Source organism: Rhyacophila brunnea, unplaced genomic scaffold, assembly GCF_057557595.1.
Source record: "Rhyacophila brunnea isolate RB1 unplaced genomic scaffold, BYU_Rbru_1.0 scaffold_2, whole genome shotgun sequence".
Taxonomy (NCBI): Eukaryota; Metazoa; Arthropoda; class Insecta; order Trichoptera; family Rhyacophilidae; genus Rhyacophila; species Rhyacophila brunnea.
Genome location: NW_028232859.1, coordinates 35,781,297 through 35,804,387, shown reverse-complemented (window position 1 = coordinate 35,804,387; position 23,091 = coordinate 35,781,297). Strand labels below are relative to the sequence as shown.

At 30.7% G+C, this 23,091-nt stretch overlaps 2 protein-coding genes across 3 annotated transcripts in view; both read left to right on the top strand.

Annotated features, from left to right (window-relative positions):
• The window catches only part of LOC147072240 (myrosinase 1-like), a 58,757-nt gene extending 52,799 nt beyond the window's left edge, over positions 1 to 5,958 (top strand). For both annotated transcript variants that reach the window (XM_085947585.1, XM_085947586.1), the window contains exon 7: positions 5,630 to 5,958. In XM_085947585.1, coding sequence (XP_085803711.1) covers positions 5,630 to 5,768 — 139 coding nt within the window. In that variant the 3' untranslated portion in view covers positions 5,769 to 5,958. The remainder of the gene's footprint in view (positions 1 to 5,629) is intronic.
• A 7,240-nt stretch (positions 5,959 to 13,198) lies between these two features.
• The window catches only part of LOC147072239 (myrosinase 1-like), a 48,229-nt gene continuing 38,336 nt past the window's right edge, over positions 13,199 to 23,091 (top strand). Inside the window, exon 1 of the mRNA XM_085946882.1 lies at positions 13,199 to 13,427. The gene's annotated coding sequence lies outside the window, so the exon portion shown is untranslated. The remainder of the gene's footprint in view (positions 13,428 to 23,091) is intronic.

Sequence of the window (23,091 nt, the reverse complement as noted above, 5' to 3'; positions counted from 1 at the left end):
CTACTATTTTTAATGATATGTAACAAGTAATATGCTCAATTAAAAATACTATAAAGAGATGGAATGCCTGTCATGCAATGAAATTGTCATATGGCATGCTTTTATATTATACTATTTGGTATGCTATTTCAAAAATTCTTTATAAATAAAAATGCATTTTTTAGTATTAAACATATTTTTGAGGCTTTCAATATACATGCGTAATAATTTATATATTCTTCAGTGTGCCTTGACTCGAATAAGGTTGGGAAGCACTATTTTAGAGAATGGGAGATTGGATGAGTGATACCAGATTAAGATTATTAGGGGGCGAGATCAGGATAATGTTCCGTTTTTTAATACCGTTTATGCTATGGGCTCGCTTGAATGTTCTTCATATTGCCAATTTAGATTATACGGACAACTACCAACGTGATTTAATGTGCACATGGAATATACATTAACATTTATTACCTAATATCGAGTAATACTTAAATAAAACGCCAAAGATGTACCTTGCAGTTTTATTTTTATTTTGATTAATAACTGATACAGACGTAAAGTAACGGATAGTATATATAACGAACACATTTCTGGGTTACACTAAGCATCCAAAATACCTAACCCGAAACTTAATCTAGTTACAAAATTATGACGACTCGAAAGAAAAGACTATAGTAAAGTTAATACATGGTACCTACAATTTATATAATTGGCTACCTAAATATTATTATGTGTGATTATTCTAGATATATTTTTGGCGCGCACCCTTCATTACATCTTCGTTGGAACTTCATGATAGAGGATCATGACTCAAATGATTTGGCCATCTTTACCACGATTTTGCTCCATTCCTATCGGCATTCAGCGTCCACGCAGGGTCATCGTTAATGTCCAACGAGATGCTCTCCCTTTCAGACCTTCACGAGTTTTTTTACATAGTCATCTTCTCTGCGGCCCATATGACCAAAAAGTTAACGGTAAAATTAAGGAGTCCAGTGAAGGCAAACCGAGGAGAGTCTTTGTAGAATCTGGAGTTCGCTGATTAAGGGATACGTTTGGCCTTATTATTGTTATTCTCTTTTTGATATCAGTCTTCCATCTACCCTTTTCAGATATGCTCGACCCGAGATAAACATATTGGCTGACCATCTGTATATATTTCAGCAGTAGGTACACTGGGTTACGGCATCATATTATTGTGATAATCAATTTTGTATCGGATATACCTACGTGATTTTGCAATTAGTAATGACGTATGCATTAAGAGGATAACAACTTTGTTATTAAATTTGGTAATATTTCATATTATGTTCTATAAATACAGATAATATTATGAGCATAACAAGTTTTATATGATAGACAATATGTACGTTTTAATATAAAAGATTTCTTGTAGTTGGTCGTTATTTTCATTTGGTATTACGTTCCACTACTAAGTATATTTAAAGAATATATATATACATATTTGATTAATAAACACAGAACTTTTTTATGGTTGTTTATTATTTCATATCTATTTTAATATTACATGATAGTATGGCTTTATTGTTTTGGTAGTTTTATGTCTATTGCGGAAAAACTCAGTATGCGAGGAACGATTATTCATTTGAGAAATTATTTGTGAACTGCTCGATTGAAAGGTTTGATATCGACTACTAGTTCAGTTAACGTCAGTTTATTCAGTTTATTGTTAACGTCAATTGTTTTTGTGACGAGTACTTCATTATCGACTGAGATCGTTAGTTCTATTTTATGTCGATATACGAGGGTGGGTCAATAATTCCTTAGAAAAAAGCATTAAAACAGTTTTTTTTTTTGTTTTTTTTTTATTTCTCAACATAATCTCCTTGGAGCTCAATACACTTGGTTAGACGTTTCTCAATTTTTTTTAAACCGTCAGAAAAATAAGTTTTCGGAAGGTCCTCAAAATAAGCATTTGTCCGATCGATGACTTCTTCATTTGAAAAAAAACGTTGTCCACTTAGCCATTTTTTTAAGTTTGGGAAAAGGAAAAAGTCACTGGAGGCTAAATCTGGCGAATACGGTGGGTGGTCGACCAATTCGAACTTCAATTCTTCAATTCTTCAATTTTAGCCATTGATCGTAAACATGTCGTCGCCTTAGGATTTGTTTCCCGAATAGACCAAATGTCAATTTTACAGGAGACGAAAAACAAATTTCATTGTCGTATATTTAAATATCAGTAGATGTATCAATCATTCTTTCTACACTGAATGATTGCAACATTATCTAAGAATAGATTCCAAGAATAATATACTGGTATAAATCATTAAATGCACAGAAAATACGTTTTATTTACAAGTACTCACTGTGGATATTCGGGAAATTTTTAGCGCTCTCTCAGAATAATGGATATTCGGGACAAAACAAGGACGTTCGGGATTTAAGACCGTAGCGTATTGCTGCACGGCCCACGGATTACTGAGTGGTCAAGAAGTACGCGCCGCAAATGTTATATTTATTTACACGATAATTGTTAATAATTACTTCTACTATTTAAATACTTAATGATCGTCATCACCGAAGTTCGTATATAATAATAACATGCGGCAATCGCTTTTTCGGTTTTTTTCGGATTAAGTACCTAATAAAATAGTTTTTAAGTAATTAACTATTTTTTATTGAACGAATAATCCACAAGATTTAAGAATGTACCATTCTAATAATTGAACATACATAATTTTTAAAATCACTTCTGAGAAAATATATTATAACCAATAGAAAAAATATTTTTGAAAAAAGTAAGACACCCGGCAGGAATCGTCCCTGCATCTCCTGGGTTTACGACCCAGTCCACGAAGTATCCACTATGCTACGAGGTGACATACTTATGACGACAAACTTTAACTATTGGCCTTTTAATACCTGCTCATCAGTATTCTTCAAAATTAAGCGACTATCGGCGATCGGTTTTTGTTTATTAAATAAAAGTAGGTATCTACTACTTCAATTACTAACCGACGTCACGGATTTCTCTAATATTTTATGATGGTACTTACTCGTACTTGCTAACAATTTTATATTAATAGTTTTTCCAAAAAAAAAATCTATGTATATATATCTGTATATTATTATATCTATATATTTCTATAATTAACAATTAAACTTATTACAAACCACCAAATAAATATTATATATTTACTTTTGGAATGACAACACAAAATAATAGCATCTATTAATTAATTACCATTGGCTGCTAATATTAGGTAAGTACCAATATCCTAAGAATATAATATTCACCAAATAAATAGTTACTAACATACATATTAAATTAAATTAACTATCAGCGCATTAAAAAATAAATAATAGCATCGCCTTTATTTTCATAGAAATACCTAGATTAAAAGTAAAATAAAGACAAACAATGTTTGATTAATAATTTGAAATAATAATTATTTTTTACGTTATAGTAGTTGCCGGGTCATACTGTAGAATTCATATAACCGTTGGGATTTTGTGTCATTTATCAAAACAAAATGCAGTTATTTAGGTTAAAATACTCACTTCCATAACTTTACTATAAGTTCAGGGCGAACTGGTGATGTATCAACTATAAATGATCTCTTCAAATTTGATGAATTCACTATTAAAACAATAGTAACTTTAAAAACAATATCAATAAGACGAAATTTGAAAGAGCACTCCGGACGGCCGAAAAATATGACAGTGGGCGTGATTGTTTTAGAGCTAGACAGCGTGAATGTGGGAGCGAGATGCATGGTGTCAGCGCGGTTTGATTGGCTAAAAGTCATATTCGGGAAATAAAAACCAGCCAGAGATTTATTTCGACCGAAATTAACTTGGATATTCGGGTACGAATAGTTGGACATTCGGGAGGACACCACGGAGTAATTGTAATTTAACATGGCGTATTCGGGTTTTTTTAAAAAATATCTCTGTTCCTAGATAAAAATATATTGTTTTTATAAATGATTTCGGTAGAGTTCGATAAAAGAAATTGAACTGCATTAAAATGTCGATTTCGACAAAAATGGATATTCGGGAAACAAATCCTATAGCGACGATGTGTGAACACGGGCATTGTCCTGATGAAAGAGGATTTTTTTCCTGTTTAAATGAGGCCGTTTTTCTTCAATTTTGTTTTTTAGCTGGTCCAATAAAGATGCATAATAATCCCCTGTTATTGTTTTTCCTTTTTCCAAATAGTCAACGAAAATAATTTCACGTGCATCCCAAAATACAGTAGCCATAACCTTACCAGCTGATTTTACGGTTTTCGCCTTCTTTGGACATGGTTTGCCTTCGCAATCCACTGCTTTGACTGTTCTTTCGTCTCGGGAGTATAGTGGTGTATCCATGTTTCATCTACAGTCACAAAGCGACGAAAAAATTCATCCGGATTGCGTTGCATGAGCGACAACAGGGCTTTAGAGGCCACCACCCTATTGCGTTTATTGTCGACTGTGAGCAAACGCGGCACCCATCTTGCAGAAATATTTTTCATGCCCAATTTGTCATGTAAAATAGAAATGACGCTACCTTTTGAGATCCCTGTAACCTCAATTATCTCACTCAACTTTAATCTTCGGTCACTTAATACCATATCGTGGATTTTATTGATCATTTCTGGTGTAGTCACCTCTACAGGACGTCCTGAGCGTGGTTCATCCTTTGTTGATGTACGACCACGTTGAAATTCATTTAACCAGTTATAAATAGTTGCAAGTGAAGGAGCAGATATGCCGTGAACTAAATCCAACTCATTTTTTATTTCCTTTGCTGTTAACCCTTTTATATTAAAATGTTTAATAACAGCTCTAAACTCAATTTTCTCCATTTTCCATTTTCCACAAGCAAATTTTTTTTTTAAATGTACGAGAAACACACAACAACCCGACCAATCTGATTGAAACTTCGCAGCATACTGAATCGGTAGTGCCGCTGCATGAAAACAAACCGCTTACAGTACTAGTCGCGCCACCTGTCGGCTTTTCTAAGGACTTATTGACCCTATGTAACTATCGTCTTTAAAGAGTTTTATTGTTTTTTTGACCACACAACTAGAAGGGAAGACAATAATTCGGTAAGGTATCGTTAGCGGAAACATTTAATGTGGACACGAATGATGCCTATACGATGTGCTCGCCCATTAAAGGACGCCAAGGGTTTTTCCAATACATTTCGCTTGATTGCTGGAGAAATAAAACAGGGGCTATTGAAAGGAGTGCCGATTTTCAACAGCATGTGACGCAAATGAAGAAATATGCTAAATTCAGATTTCTAATACACAAACATATCGGTTTATAATATCTTCAGAGATTTCATCTTAAACATTACCAGGCTAAGGGCCAAAAATCTGAGCTAGAGTAATAATGTTATTAGTTTTTTTTTATATATATTATATACCAGTTTACACGAAAACTGCACTGTATTTCCCATTCCGCAAAGAATTACCCTATGCCTATTATTAATAAAATACAATAAATCTACACTGTGTATAATCTTTGGGGTTACCCACCACAATATATTAAATGATAAATATTAAAATATCTTGTCCTTATCATTTTCATAAGAAAATTATGTATAAAAACCGTACAAATAAAAAGTATCGGACGAATGAATCATATAATGAATACTATTAATTTCCATTTTCTTTTATGTTTAGGGAAAGCTTTGGATTGCACCATGTTGACTTCCAGTGTCCAGAGAAGACCAGAACTCCCCGAGTATCAGCCAAGAACTTGAGAGAAATTGTAAGATCGAGAGTTATCGATTTCGACTACATAAAAAGACCACATACATAATTATCCACTTAAATAACTTTTTGCTCAATTATTAATTGTAAACAGTAGTATTGCAAATTATTATTAATTTTAAATATGACTGACGTCAATATACTATGCCTGTTTAAGTAGATAAACAAAACCGGTCCTGGCCGATATTAAATTATGTATATTACGTACTATATAATTAAATTTATTTTATTTATTAAAAAAAACACATTAAAATATGTACGAGGGTGGGTCAATAAGTCCTTAGAAAAGCCGACAGGTGGCGCGACTAGTACTGTAAGCGGTTTGTTTTCATGCAGCGGCACTATCGATTCAGTATGCTGCGAAGTTTCAATCAGATTGGTCGGGTTGTTGTGTGTTTCTCGTACATTTAAAAAAAAAATTTGCTTGTTTACAAAAATGGAGAAAATTGAGTTTAGAGCTGTAATTAAACATTTTAATATAAAAGGGTTAACAGCAAAGGAAATAAAAAATGAGTTGGATTTAGTTCACGGCATATCTGATCCTTCACTTGCAACTCTTTATAACTGGTTAAATGAATTTAAACGTGGTCGTACATCAACAAAGGATGAACCACGCTCAGGACGTCCTGTAGAGGTGACTACACCAGAAATGATCAATAAAATCCACGATATGGTGTTAAGTGACCGAAGATTAAAGTTGAGTGAGATAATTGAGGTTACAGGGATCTCAAAAAGTAGCGTCATTTCTATTTTACATGACAAATTGGGCATGAAAAAAATTTCTGCAAGATGGGTGCCGCGTTTGCTCACAGTCGACAATAAACGCAATAGGGTGGTGGCCTCTAAAGCCCTGTTGTCGCTCATGCAACGCAATCCGGATGAATTTTTTCGTCGCTTTGTGACTGTAGATGAAACATGGATACACCACTATACTCCCGAGACGAAAGAACAGTCGAAGCAGTGGATTGCGAAAGGCGAACCATGTCCAAAGAAGGCGAAAACCGTAAAATCAGCTGGTAAGGTTATGGCTACTGTATTTTGGGATGCACGTGAAATTATTTTCGTTGACTATTTGGAAAAAGGAAAAACAATAACAGGGGATTATTATGCATCTTTATTGGACCAGCTAAAAAACAAAATTGAAGAAAAACGGCCTCATTTAAACAGGAAAAAAATCCTCTTTCATCAGGACAATGCCCGTGTTCACACATTTTTACGATCAATGGCTAAAATTGAAGAGTTGAAGTTCGAATTGGTCGACCACCCACCGTATTCGCCAGATTTAGCCCCCAGTGACTTTTTCCTTATCCCAAACTTAAAAAAATGGCTAAGTGGACAACGTTTTTTTTCAAATGAAGAAGTCATCGATCGGACAAATGCTTATTTTGAGGACCTTCCGAAAACTTATTTTTTTGACGGTTTAAAAAAAATTGAGAAACGTCTAACCAAGTGTATTGAGCTCCAAGGAGATTATGTTGAGAAATAAAAAAAAAATACAAATATAAAAACTGTTTTAATGCTTTTTTCTAAGGAATTATTGACCCACCCTCGTATTTTAATAAATATAAATATGTACATGTTTTTAGTTATTTATGTACCTGGCTACGTATACATATAAATGGTTTTGTTTTAGAGCTGGAGGGTTCCGGACCATCGACCGGGTGCTCCCTTACTTTTTCTAATATTTCTTACCCAGTATCTGTTGTAAAGTACAATAGGCATCATGAATACAAAAAAATTGTCATAGGTTAATTTTTAACATAAAGATAATTACATTTTCATTCATACCCTGTATGTAAGTACGTTTATGCACGTAGACACGTGAGAGAAGCAATTTTTGAATCCAATTCATCAGTAGAAAAGTCAAAATGTCGTTCATCGATGGTTGGTGTAAGTATGTTACAAAATGTTCGGCAACCTCCGGAAGGAAGAAAAAGACAGCCGCGTACCAGCACTTTTTATTTATATTTACGTTTAGTTGCGAAAACAATCTCAGAATTAGGTAAATGAAGATTAGTATATCTGACATCCAATCGAAATGAATATATCATCGTCATATAAGAGGAGGTTTTCTTTATTCGACTAAATATAAGACATATTAGGTTATGACCCTTTTATTTAATTATGAATTACAATGATATAATACATTGATATCTGAAAACGTTAGAGTCTAGAATCTGTCTGCCAAACTTTTTCATCTGATGGCACACTGGGGAAAAGGAATTTGTTTGGTGGTACAATAAAAATCTCTCCGATAATACAGTACTTTATTAATATGAATAAAAAAATCTTAGAATATGTATCTAACAATAAAATAAATTTGTTTTACTGAGAGAGGTAATATTGAACCTAATAAATTATTAGTAAGAACGACTTCTGCATCTCATCATACAATGGAAGATCTCCGTTAAGCATGACCCTGGTAAAAGAAGAACGTCCTGGATCAAGAAACTCAGGAACTGATTTGAGCTCAGCACTCAATCTCTACTTAGAACAGCGACGGACAGGAAGAAAATGGTCGAACTCATCGGCGATATCTGATAACAGAAGAGAATGATGCAATTGATTATGAAAAAGAATTAAGTCAAAACACTGGTTTAATTTAGATAAACAAACAAGCATCTGTAATTATTTCCATTAAAAAAATCATTTCCATGAATGATGAGAAACCTAGTCTGCGAAGACATGAGAATCCAAACGTCAACAGATATTTAATGGCTGTATTAGCTTATCGAACATATTATTGAATCCAAACCGAAATCAAAAATGCTAACAACTTTAATGTTACTACTTTCAGCTACCAATTGTTTCTAATGAAGAAATTAAAATCCATAATTTTCAACATCGAAGAAAGGAAAAAAGTATGGCCGTAAAAAGATAGCGAGCGAGTACTTTTTCTTTTTAGAGAGGCATTGGACTTAAGTATGAAACAACATACACTTAAAATCAAAATCCATAGTTTCACATAATATGGATGTAAAAAATTTCCAACTATGGGATTTTGATTTTATGAAATTTACCATTTAAAAAAATCAAATAACGCATCGACCACTGTTTACGAGCTATGACTCTCTTAAATAAATTGAGTGCAATACGCAACGCAATATGCATATTCACAGACTTCTTCTTTCGTGGTACATAGTAACACCCACTAGATATTAGTTTATAAGATCTGAAGTAGGCCAAAAATATATAAGCAGATCTCACTGGAGCGATACAATATAAAGTAAATATTATGAGCATCAGGGCTTCGAACAGGAATTCAACTAAAAACCGAATGCCGGAAAAAACCGTTATTTTTGTCGGAACGAAAACCGGAACCAAACCGAAAAATATATCGGTATTTCCGGTTCGGTATATGTTCAAAAAACGCATAGATTCTTTCACGGTCGTGTGACGAATCTTGACATAATTCTAATAACGTATTATTAAAAAAATATGGCTACGGCCGTGTGGTGCAACATAATCATTGGATTCGGAGCGTGGCGCCGGTCTATCAAACAAGTAGCATACAATGCTATAAATTATGGTGGCAAATATGTTTTAAATGCAAATAAAAAAATAAAAATTAATCACTCGGAGCTGAACCGTAAACGGGTAAACCGTTATTTTTACCGGAATAAATACCGGAACCGAACCGATATATGTATATATTTTTTACTTGAACCGGAATGAAAACTGAAACGAAAAAATAACGGTTCGAAGCCCTGATCAGTATAAAGTTAAAATAATAAAAAACAACGGAGTGGAGGTTACAATAACATATTATATTTTTACGAGTAATACTTGTTAGTCATTCACTCGACTCATTAAGTTCTTGCTCTGGATTAAACACACGCTCTACCAAATCAGGCCACCTCGGCATTGGAAATTATTTTGGCGAAAGTGTCCTTGCAGGATAGTTCCCCAACACCTCTTATTCCAAACCAGTTTTAGATTGTCCTCAGTCAGGACGTGTCTTCAACCCGGTCCCCTGTCTTCCTCCATTTTCCTTTTTAGCATTACCTGTGATAGGTGATTGTTTTCGTGCTTTCGAAGCCTTTCCCGAGATAAATCACCTTGTGCCGTTTCATCGTCGACATGTTTTTTCATCGACATCTATTTGCAATACTACTTTGTGACCATAAATGACTATCTACGGTAAGTAAGCCACATATCAAATTGCTTTAAGACGCTTTATAATATATGGTATTACAAAGGCGTATAAATGTATCTTCGCAATTACTTAACATGACCCTCAGTGATATGATAAATTAAGTAATTACAGGAAGGAAGATTCTCCTTTTATCTGCTCGATTATTTATGAATCAAATATGAGATATCAGAGGCGAAGACTCCTTTCTAAGTGATTATTTGACGCTTACCTTAAATATAACGAAGACTCATAGCAAATAATTATAATAAAGAAATCATTTAATTACTAGTTACCATAGCATTACATAAGTAGTCAAAATAATAATGTATTATTGTGTGATTAGGCAGTGACATTTATCAGGCACAATGAAATCTCACGACTATTCGAGTTTACTCAATCATTCAAAAGCTATAAAAATGCGATCATAAATAAATTGTGAGGATGAAAGTAGGCGAATCGCATACCAGAACTTGAATCTGTGTATAACATGAAATGTGTATGGGGATGACAGTTTAATGTGTATACCGACGGCGGTTTTATTTTTCTGCTTGAAACGTTTGGTCTGAAAATAAATAGAATATATAAGTACATAAAATGTACTAATTGTATATTAAATAATATATTATAAATAATACATTATTTAATGCAAATATGCACAGTGAAAAAAATACCTGAGTAGCTAATTGTAATAAGTTAATCAGTAAAATCGTTAAAAAGATGAAAAAAAAATCAACTAAGAACCGTCAGTATGAACGTCCAGGTGTGCACATTTTATTACGATTAAACACCTAAAATCTTCAACGTTTTATCTTCGCCAGGAAGCGATTGGAAGATGAAACCACTTTGACTCTACTAATTACTATACCTAACATTCAGAAGAAATATACACGAAATTTGGTATTGCGTCTTTGCGGTGGATGAATTTAATAATTAGTATGGTTTGTGCTTATTATTTTATAAGAACAGTGTGAAACTTAGTCAATACTAAATACTTGTAGGTAATGGTCATTTATTTTATTATGAATATTTATCAAGTTTATCAGTAAAAAAAACTTATGTACTCTTTATGCACTCGTGAGTAATTAAATGTATGATAAAATAAATAAACTATTAATATTGTTGTTTTAATTTAATAAAACGAAATTTTTTTTGTAGTACTTATTCCACTTTTAATAGAATATTATTATAATTAAAAGTGGAATAAGTACTACAAAAAAAATGCGTTTTATTAAATTAAAACAACAATACAATGCAGTTCCACCATGAATTGACAGTTAACAAAAAAAAACTATTAATACAAAATAAAAATAAGGCAGGCTCCAAATGATGCATTGATTCAAAGAGGGGTCTCGATAAAGAGTTACATAAGTTATGCAAGTTATGCACTCGGTAATTTCATCATAATATACGACGGATTTGTAAAGGTGAGGGCATCTGATTTGCTGCTAATTTTTGAATAAATTTGGTATAAAGTGCATCAATTATATTTTTTATATAAGTACATTTAAAAATATAATATACAGTGTATAAAATATTGCACATATATACGGTTTTTATTCGAGTGACTCGATAGATTTTGATTCATGACCTTTCTTCTTCTATTATCCACATGTAGCGTGGTTGATTCTTCAGTCCAACACTGATCTTGGCCACCACTCGAGGCTTCTTATCGATAGTGTTTAGGAGCTTAAAAGTTTTGACCCTATTTAATGACCCTAAGTTAAGTATTCAACAGATTCTTTCTGTTTCACTTGTAGCAAAATACTTTAAATTCAATATACAAGTAATAATATGGTAAGGCACGTGGCTCTTATCTGGAAGCTCCGGGTTCGATTCCCGGTAAGGTCACAATATATTATTATGTGGATTTTATCAAATCTTGTTTTTGTGATCGTTTCACTTGTATTAGGGTATACGCTTTATAACTTTGCACTCCGACTCTAGGATGAAAATGATGTAATATATTTTTTACATAATATTATATTATGTTATATATTTATTTAATTATTACTACATATATTAACACAAGTGAATATCATTTGATCTAATTTTATGCGAAGTAATCAGGCAAAGAGGCGTATCAGTGTAGTAAAAAGTGAAAAGTTATAAAACGTATACCATACTGTACTACTGTTTCACTACACTACTGACATTCGACCTAATAACATGTTGTATTGTTAAAAATAATATATATGTATGTTATATATATATTTCCTTTTTTTTTATAAAAAAAAAATATAATAACAACAATAAACATGGGGTCCACATACATAGTTATTCCAATAAACTAACGTAGATACATTGTAAATGTAAAACAAAGACATATTATCATAAATACGCCAACGTCATAAACGAAGGCGTTGTCTTTGCTCAATACATGCAGATTAAATACGGTAGAAATAAAGTATTTTTGATAAATGCAATAAGTACTTACCTAATATTAAGAACTCGTATATATGCCAACACATTATATTATATTTATTCGATTCTGGTGCAATGAGAAAAGGCGAATTATCATCTATGATATTTATGTGTATATGAATTATTCACAATTATTGTTTTAAATTTTAAATGGAACTTAATCTTGATTAGAGTTGCTCTGAGGGCATGATCTTACACGCCTATTCAACGAAAAATAATTATAACTTTAAGCATTGTCCTGATTCTTTAGGCAGTATATTATGCGAAGGTTTTTTTAGTTATCTTTTAGTGCTAATTTTGGCATAACGACAATAAATTAATAGATACATGTAAATTATATATATTATATGCGGCACACACTATTACAAGTAGTTTCGCTTGTTTGGTGCTGAAAATAGCCGTATAATAAAAATATCTACCATTGTTAATTATTATACCAAACAAAATGAAAATCTGGTTTCAATAATGAGCAGTTATTTGTAACAAACTGCTATTATGCTACTGGGAAATTTGTAGAAATTTAAATAATAATTAAATGTCACTTAGCCGTGACTGTCACCTCGCATGCACCAACAATGTGACAGTAAGTTGAGGAATGGACATTGTGAATCAAATCATTTGATTCTATGTGCCCGGAAAATTCACATCTGCTGAATATATAATATGTAATATTATTTTGAGCACGGAGAATATATTAAGTAGTGGCGTGGCCGGAATTGTTGTATATTGCATGTTGTGTTGTATCTGTACGTATAATATGATTTGTCGAGTTAGCTGGTGAATAAAAGATCGCTGTCTTTATTATCAGATTGGAGAAGGTTTTATGCACGTTGTGAGTGACGTAGCTGCCGCACTGACAGCGTCTTGTGATACGTATTTAAGCTGTCATTTCTGTTTTTCATATTAGTTTATCGACATTTATCAAGTGGTGAGGATTAAAGCTTTTCGGTAAATCAAAGCTTATCTGTGATTTCTTTAAACATTGGTTGTTTTGTGAAACATATGACTGTTTATAACCAAAAGTAGAAACAGCTAAATATAAAAAAATATTTAAGTATTAAAAAATAAGTTAACATAATATTATAAGCACTATTGGACGTTTGTTTGTAGAGTGTTGTGATTTGTGTCCTGAAATAATTTACTTTGAAAAAGGTGAGCAGATTTAATATTTTACTAATTTTTGTATTAAAAAATTTAATTAAATCTAAAAGTAATAATGATTCAAATTACAAGTGAATTAAAATTACTCAACAAAAATACAAATTAAAATTAATAGCTGACATGTTATAACATTTTTATTATAAATATAATATATTTACACATATTATTATATAATTACATCTTTATTACTATATTTTTAAAATTCGTTCCGATTATTGACCTTGCCGGCCTTGACACTAAACCAATTAGGCGATTAAAACGAAGCGTTGTTCAAAATGAAAAAAAATGTTCATATGTAGGTCCTAGTACTGTGTTATTTTGTTAGTAGGTAGGTACCAGAATCGTACGGGAAATAAACTTAAAATTTAAATGTATGACCGATGTTCTTTCCGCAGAAAAATATTTTTATTAAATTATTTATACATGTGTTTAATTGTATGAGATCAGCTGTGTAATTTCATGTTTAATCGAAAATATTATATTGAAACTGGTCATGGAATTAGATAACTGCTGGTTGATTTAATTTGGAAATATTCATTATCAGTATTTTGTACAGAATATACCTTTAGTAAACGTAATTGTGCGTGTTTTAATGCTATACGTATTGAGAGTCGAAGCTCATCAGTTTTATTGCATTTAATATAATGTGAATATCTTCCATGTATTGTCATAGTGTGTGATATTTCTATCTGCTTCCATAAATCATCGGCTACGAAGACGATTGTGACATTCATTTGACCACCTTATAGTTATAACCAAGCGACTATTTCATGAAATTTATTTTATCTTATTTCAGGGTTTTTTTTGTTTTTTTTTTAACACAATTTAATTGTGTAAGTAGTTTGAGCAATTGTCTTTAATTCAAAATTCTTACATATATTTTTGAATAATTAAATTTGTTTTATTTTTTCATTGATCCGTTAATACATATTATATACGAGTATCTCTGTTCTATTAGATACGCGGTTCGGTTAAAATAGTTTCTTTTAAATATGCCGGTTTTCGTTTAGTAATCGTTTATACCCTTACTTTTTTAGGATTAAGGCTTTTTAAAAAGTTATGTCAAACGAAATATTATGCCTTAATATCAAAGAAATGTGAGCGGTGATCGTTATACTTCACCATATCACAATAATATTGAATTATTTATGTAATTATTTCGTTTTTGAGTTCGATTATTTTTCAAAATGCTGCAACGTAGAAGAATAATGATTTTTATAGGATTTCACAGTAGTGCTGTGGTCATTCATGTGTAGCAATTTTTCACGTAGATATTCGATAGTACAATTATTACAAAAAAATCTCTATGCTTGCAATCGAAAAAGCGTGTCTCAGAATAAAATAACGACAAGAAAATGCGGTTATTACTAAAATATTTATTTGACACACCATATGATGGGAAGCTTACTGTTCCAAGGTCATATATGTATGTATGTAGGTTCCTATAATCATTTGTGACACCTGAAGATTACAAATATTTTGCGTGCGGATAACAGCATTATTAATTAATAGCCATAGTGAAATAATCTGATTGATACTGTCCAATTACAACGTTTTTATTAGGTCGTATTCATGTTTGTCCGGTAGTTGTTTATCCAGTACAAATCTTGCAATCGATTTTTCACTAACTTCCAGACTAGCTAGACATTTGAAACTTTTAAAGTATATTAGAACACGATGCCAATGCATTCTTTTAATACTATTATCCATTTTTAAGTAGAATTGAATTCATTTTCAGTTAATTCTGTTTTGTATGAAAAGTTATTTTGGAAGAAATCCGTAAAAAGTACAACCGTAATAATCCGTAAACACTATTATTGGTTACAGGGGTCTGGGGTCCTAGCAACTAAATTATTAATATATACGTACGTTACTATGGAAATCAATATGAAATGTCAAAATGACATTTCACTATTCTATGTTTATTCAGTATTTCTATTAAGTACAATTTTTTTGATCTTTTAAGCTAGTCAAGCCAAGTTTATATGATTCAACAGTAAATTTAAAAACGTCGTATATAAAAAGTTTTTTTATCTTGTAATTATTTTTGTTAATAAATGCATTGTACTTGAATCGAGAATTATTAGAATTCTAGGTGTAATTATTAATGTGTAGGTATATAATAATATGTGTAATATGTGCGGAAGTCGTAAATAATACTTTATCTAATAACCTGATTTATTTGCAATATAAATTATTATTATTGACTATGCAAAGTTTACCTGTATGCTATGCTATTGTCAGCTTGTATTCCATTAAACTATTATTACGGCGAAATTCAATCACCCATTACATAAACTAAACTAAATGAGTAAATGTTGTAATATTAGAGAATATAGATTAACAAAATTGATAAATCATGTAGACCACATTTTATTACTTGCATAAATACCGGCCCCTTTTTTACAATTATTATTTCATTGATTACAAAATATTTAATGTTGGTTTTTTAGAAAGAAAGCCTAGCAATAGGAAAAAGGCAATCCGTTTACTTGTAATCAGTAGAATAATATGATATTAAATTAATATAACAATTTCACATATTAAATGCTTATGACTTATTTAATTATTATTGATTTATATGTTAATATTGTGATATGATAATGATATGCCGACGAAACTGGACTAGGTACTTACTTAAGAAATATGGCAAAGTTACTATAAATAAGTTAAAATATTTAACAAAGAAAAATATTTTTGTCTAGACTCTAGACTAATGCAGAGAAAATTCTAAAATATGTGGAGCTTATCGGTGAAATTGAAGAAAATCTTTAAAAAGTAATTTTTATAGAAGACCACTGGTGATTACTGCTACCTGGCATAGTTCCATATTATATACTAAAAACAGTTATGGGCATAGGTTATGGGGGATAAGGATTGCTCATTTCCTAGTGGGAATTCGACCAGCGACCATCCTGTAATATATATGTAACATCATGGCACAATAAGTACTTGGCAACAGCCTGTATTTATTGAGAGCAACGCCACAATATTGAGGAAAAAGAAGAAGAGCAATGAAATAATTGTGCTGTTATTTATTTAAGATATTGTCTCTCCAACCAGAAATAAAAATAATATTGTAATTAATTCACAAACAAATATATACATCTTTTACTTATCGTAACAGCTGCAATATACGGCTTTATTGAATGTAATTTTATTGTTTATTATCTTTATAATTTCTATTCTTATGTGATATAACTAGTATTACTAATTATTATCACATTATCAGTATACATTATTAATTATAACGATAAGTCTTACAACTTATATCTTTATGCCTTTTGACAATCGGGTGAATAATTTTGGATAGTAACAGTCTCATATCTTTATAATGAGAGTTATATATTTGTAACCGAAGAGTAACAGCTTAGTAGTGTTATATTATTCATAATATAACAGTTATAAAATCATATATTACAAGCGATATAGATATATTAATATGTTTACATTAACTATATGACAGACCTCTCTTATGCTATTCATTGTATATTTTTCATCTACTTTGAAACGCAATGTCAATCAACCTTACAGTTTTTTTGTAAAATTCAACTACTTTGTGGTCATACTTCAATTATATTCGTTTACTTTAAAACACATCAGTATTCCTTCGTGTAATAGATTACCAAACGTTTACAAAAGCGGATTGGATACATTTGAAATCAAATAGTATATAATATTTTTTTGCAGAAAAATTGAATATTTAAGAATGACAATACGATACTTAGCATTTATAAAATGACATACATATTTTATCGAGGTTATTTGTTAATAAGAACTTTAAATGAATATTAGTATTACGTTGCTTTTGTTAGGATAATAGAAAATATATTATGTAGGTATGAAAACTATTATAATATGATATTATTATATTGTACGTATTATATTAGAATGCACAAATCACACGAAGATTATATTTAGTAAATTATAACATGCAACTGATGATTAGCGATAAACATTTTTTATAATACCGTAATTATTTTACTGATTAGAGATTTTAACAACCTATGAGTGAGAACAGTGTTTGCCTTGGTCTATTTGTAATAGAAGCCAATAATCTTATGTCTATAGATATTTTTTTTCATAAGGTCAATCATTTTTTTAGATGTACGGTATTCTGTAAAAGCTTGTGTCATTCACCTTAGAAAAAACATACATCCAAGGATGAAATGAAAAGTACCAGTTAAACTGCGCGTTCAATACTGACATTATGGAAGTCACGAACATTGCTAGGTACAACAAGGTTGATTGCTGTAGATTTTAACCGGGTCGTTAACTATTATAATAAAAACACTCGATGATTTTATAACATGTAGGTATATATAAAAAAACTAAGCCAATACGACTATCAAATGTAATTTAGATAATCGTTGTCAAGAAGTTTTTTTGCAACCACATACTGTTTTATAATAATATGTAGGTATATCGAAATACATTTACGGAACACTTGCGTTTTAATATGACTTAACCTGTTTAGATTTAGTCAAAATAGTTTTAAACTGCTCAAAAAATTACAATTTGTTCAACATATATAATAACAGACACAATTTTTAATGACATAATGTCAAGAAAATTTTTGCAACAGACGAATTTTATATTAAAACGACAGAAAAATGTGAGAAAAAGGACCTAAAATTTAATTATATGATGCACTTTTTTGGATATCGGATACGTTGTATAAAAACAAATAGGAATGTTTTACGCAGCATAGTTTGAGAATCGCTGATTTACATTATACAGATCAAAAAAAAAAAAAAATACGTAAGAAGTTTTTTTATATGTATTATGTAATTTTCTTGAAAATTTTACATTTTCATCTTTGTTGTTATCTTATATTCCTGTTTTATTTTTTATTATTTAGTCTTAGGCCAGTTTCAGACGGGACACCGGTGTCGCGCTCGATATAATATAGGAGGCCTTTGTATTCGAATAAAAGGCCCTTTGTATTATATTTATGTACACCCCAGAGCTAAAAAGTCAACGTATAAATTCGAGTTATAAATTAGAACATAAAACTGGCTGCGGCAATAAAAACGAGGGTATCGGCGGCTTGAGAATGTAGCGGCCGACGGAAAAGTATACTAGACACGCGTTAACTCATTAGCTCTGGGGCGTTTATAAACATAACACAAATGTCCCTTTACTCGAATACAATGGCCTCCTATAATAGATCGAGCGCGACACTGGTGTCCCGTCTGAAACGGGCCTTAGTGTATGCCATGTTTAATAAAATGTGTTTTCTGTAGACTAAAAATATTGTCGAAATTTAGTTAGTAGTATTTCAATAATAATAAAAAAATCGATTATTTAATTACAAGAGCGAAACTAGTATTAAATAATATAATATTTTTAATTATATAATTTGGTTAAACTGCAATATTGTTGTTATCTTAAGAAGTTTCAGATTAAAAATCTACTTCCTTTCGTTATCAGTGATACCAATCTGTAAGGTTATTTCTATCTGCAATAATATATTTATGAGATTCAGCTTTACTTAACACACCTATAAATATAAACAGCTGTTAATAACTCCGATACAACATTGCTGAATTTGTAGTGACTACTCACCTACTTGCGCAGACATTTTCAAAGACGTTCACCTTCTATGACTATGTACAGTTCGGATATTGTGATATAATAATTCGACGGTTAGGCTCAAAACATGTGGATTTACATATAAGGTATATTATCGTAAAACTATGTATGGTCAGGGTCGTAATATATATTTTATATATTATCTATCCTACTAGGTATATTAGATGCAATAATGGAGTAATGCGTTAATTAATTCAGGACTTAAGGGGAGACATGTTCAGCGGACGTCAAAATGGAGCTTTTATGCTATTTTCAAAGCATGATACTGGACATTCCTTAAACGTTGTAGATAATCTATTTACATAATTTTGAAGCCTTATTATCCTTTATATTTATTTTAAACATTTGGTGACTGCATAAAGTATTTTTATTACATAAAATAGTATTCTTTTAAACCTCTCGCTCTAATGTTTTAGAATATAGTCATATTTCAGTACGTCCATGTGAAGTGATGTTAAGATTTTTTATATTTATTAATTTTTAAAGCATTTATAAAACCATTAGTAAAATTTATGTCGACATTATTATAGTGAAATATTTACAATAAAAAATTATATTGATAATCTCTGTGATCCCAAATTTGACAAGAATTAGGCATTTTATTATTCAAAAATGGGCAAGATTTACACATTTAAAGACACTTTTATAGACACTTCTAAAGATACTGATTATAAGCTATGTCTTTGGTCATTCAAATGTAACAAACATTCTACGAATACTGTTTGCTTTATAATAATTACTGACCTAGGTATATGGTAGTATTTTTTGGAAATACACCATTTCTATTGGCATTTCCCAGTGGCTAAGCTACAACATACGGCCGTAGACATACATTGACAAACGATAAATGAAGTAGCGAATAACATCATGGTAATGCGCGTGTTTGAACATGTATCGTTGTATATATGTAAAAAGTATGACGCCTAAAGCATAGTGGTCTATGTGCATGGGCGCGAAATCCGAGATTTGCAGGTTCGATTCCTGCTGGGTGTCTTACTTTTCCAAAAAAAGATTTTCTCTATTGGTTATAATATAATTTTTCAGAAGTGTTTTCAAAATTATGAATGTTTGATAATAAAACGTTGTGATTTGTGGAAAACAATCAACATGTGGAACAAATTCAGACAAAAATGGAGTTGCGTTATTTTTCCATCAACCTTTAAAGCCTTGTCCACATGGCGCGTTTTGACTCGCTCGCATTCCAGATACATGTGCCCTCATTGAGCCGTCCACGTGCACTCGCAGCAAGACACGCGCCATGTAGGCAAGGTCTATGTCGCTAGTATTAATTGAGATATAACTATATGTACATAATATACAGTATTGTACCTAGTATATGATAAAATATAAGTAGGTATCATCAGCATTTATAACCTACATACACATGGTCGTAATTTTTATAAAAAATCTAATCTCGCACAGTTTATTTCGATATTAATAAATTGTTATATTATAGGTATTAAACATATTGTGCACGAATGGCACATAAAATATAGAGACTATTGTTGAATACGAATATCATTATCGCTTTTCCTCTACGGATTTTTTAATATAATATTTAAGGGGGTACATGCTCGTCGTAGGTCAAAATTGAGTTTTTTTTGTATTTTCAAACCATGATCCTGGACATTCCTTAAACATTGTAGATAATCTATTTATATAATTTTGAAGCCTTATTATCCTTTATATTTATTTTAAATATTTGATGACTGCATAAAGTATTTTTATTACATAAAATAGTATTCTTTTATACCTCTCGCTCTAATGTTTTATAATATAGTCATATTTCGGTACATGAATGTGCAGTGGTGTTTAGATTTTTTTACATTTATTAATTATTAAACGCATTTATAAAACCATTAGTATAATTAATGACGAGATAATTTTAGTAAAATATTTACGATAAAAAATTATATTGATAATCTCTGTGATCCCAAATTTTACAAGAATTAGGCATTTTATTATTCAAAAAATTGGCAAGATTAACACATTTGAAGATAATTCTAAAGATACTTATTATAAGCTATGTTTTTGACCAATCAAGTGTGATAAATATTTTATGAATAATGATTGCTTTATAATAATTATTGACCTAAGAATAAGGTGGTGTTTTTTTGAAATACGCCATTTCTTTTGTCATCCCCCAGTGGTTAAGCTACAACATACGGCCGTAGCCATAAATTGACAAACTATAATTAAAGTAGGGAGTAAAATTATATTAATGCGCGTGTTTGAACATGTACCGTTTAAAAAAAATCGGTTAGGTACATGTTAAAACACGCGCGTTAACATCATTTAACTCCCTACTTCAATTATAGTTTGTCAATTTATGGCTACGGCCGTATGTTGTAGCTTAGCCACTGGGGAATGCCAAAAGAAATGGCGTATTTCAAAAAAACACTACCTTATTCTTAGGTCAATAATTAATATAAAGCAATCAATATTCGTAGGATGTTTATCACACTTGAATGGTCAAAGACATAACTTATAATTAGTATCTGTAGAATTATCTTCAAATGTGTTAATCTTGCCGATCTTTTGAATAATAAAATGCCTAATTCTTGTAAAATTTGGGATCACAGAGATTATCAATATAATTTTTTATCGTAAATATTTTACTAAAATTATCTCGTCATTAATTATACTAATGGTTTTATAAATGCGTTTAAAAATTAACAAATGTAAAAAATCTTAACACCACTGCACATTCATGTACCGAAATATGACTATATTCTAAAACATTAGAGCGAGAGGTTTAAAAGAATACTATTTTATGTAATAAAAATACGTTATGCAGTCATCAAATACTTAAAATAAATATAAAGGACAATAAGGCTTCAAAATTATATAAATAGATTATGTACAACGTTTAAGGAATGTCCAGGATCATGGTTTGATAATACAAAAAAAACTCAATTTTGACCTACGACGAGCATGTCCCCCCTTAATCGACAAAAATAGGTTCTACATTATTTAAAAGCACATTTTTTATTGTTTATTATTTATATTTACTCTCATCATGAACCAGAAATAGAATATTCGTTTCAGCAAGTGATATAAAAATTTGACTATAAAAATATACGAAAATTAGATTGGAATGTGAATACTGGCTACTATTATAATTATAGAGTTTTAATTATTAATATACCTACCGATTTGATAATAATATGCATAGGTACTTGCAATATTTAGCTATTGATTAATTTGTAATTATATGAATTAATGTTTGACCTCCAAGTGTCAAAACTACTGCATTAGTGTTACGAAAATACTTAATTATTATAATTATCTAGATTCTACAATCACTACAAACTATCATTTATATTTATTCAATATTTCGGTATCCAACCATTCTTCAATTTGTGTTATTTATAGATTAATGTTCGTTTTGATTAAAGTAAAAAAAACTAGGTTTACATAATTAATCTGATGGTAAATTGGTAATATGTCACTACAATGTTATGTGACATACAAAAAAAATGAATTCATGCAACGCATTATTACATTAAAATTATGTGAATTATAATCAGGGCCGGCTCGAGGAATATAGTCGTTTGTGTTAAAATAACAAATAATGTCGTCCTACGTGAGAAATTTAATGTTATTGCTAATAACAAAAAAGTCAATCGCAATTTAAAGTTATTTTTACCAAGTTTTTATTAGCTCGTATTCTTGTTTGTCCAGTACAAATTTTTTCTTGTTTGTCCAATACAAATCTTGCAATCGATTTTTCCGACTAGATGGACATTTGAAACTTTTAGAATATATCAGAACACGATGACAATGCATTCTTTTAATACTTTTAGCCATCTCTAAGCAGAATTGAATTAATTTTCAGTTAATTCTGTTTTGTATGGAAAGTTATTTCGGAAAAAATTCGTTAAAAGTAAAACACTTTTATTGGTTGCTAAGGGGGTCATAGCAACTAAATTATTAATATATACGTGCGTTACTATGGAAATCAATATGAAATGTCAAAATGACATTTCAGTATTGTATATTTATTCAAGATTTCTATCAAGTACCACAAAAAGTATTTATTGATACATAATTGTCAAGT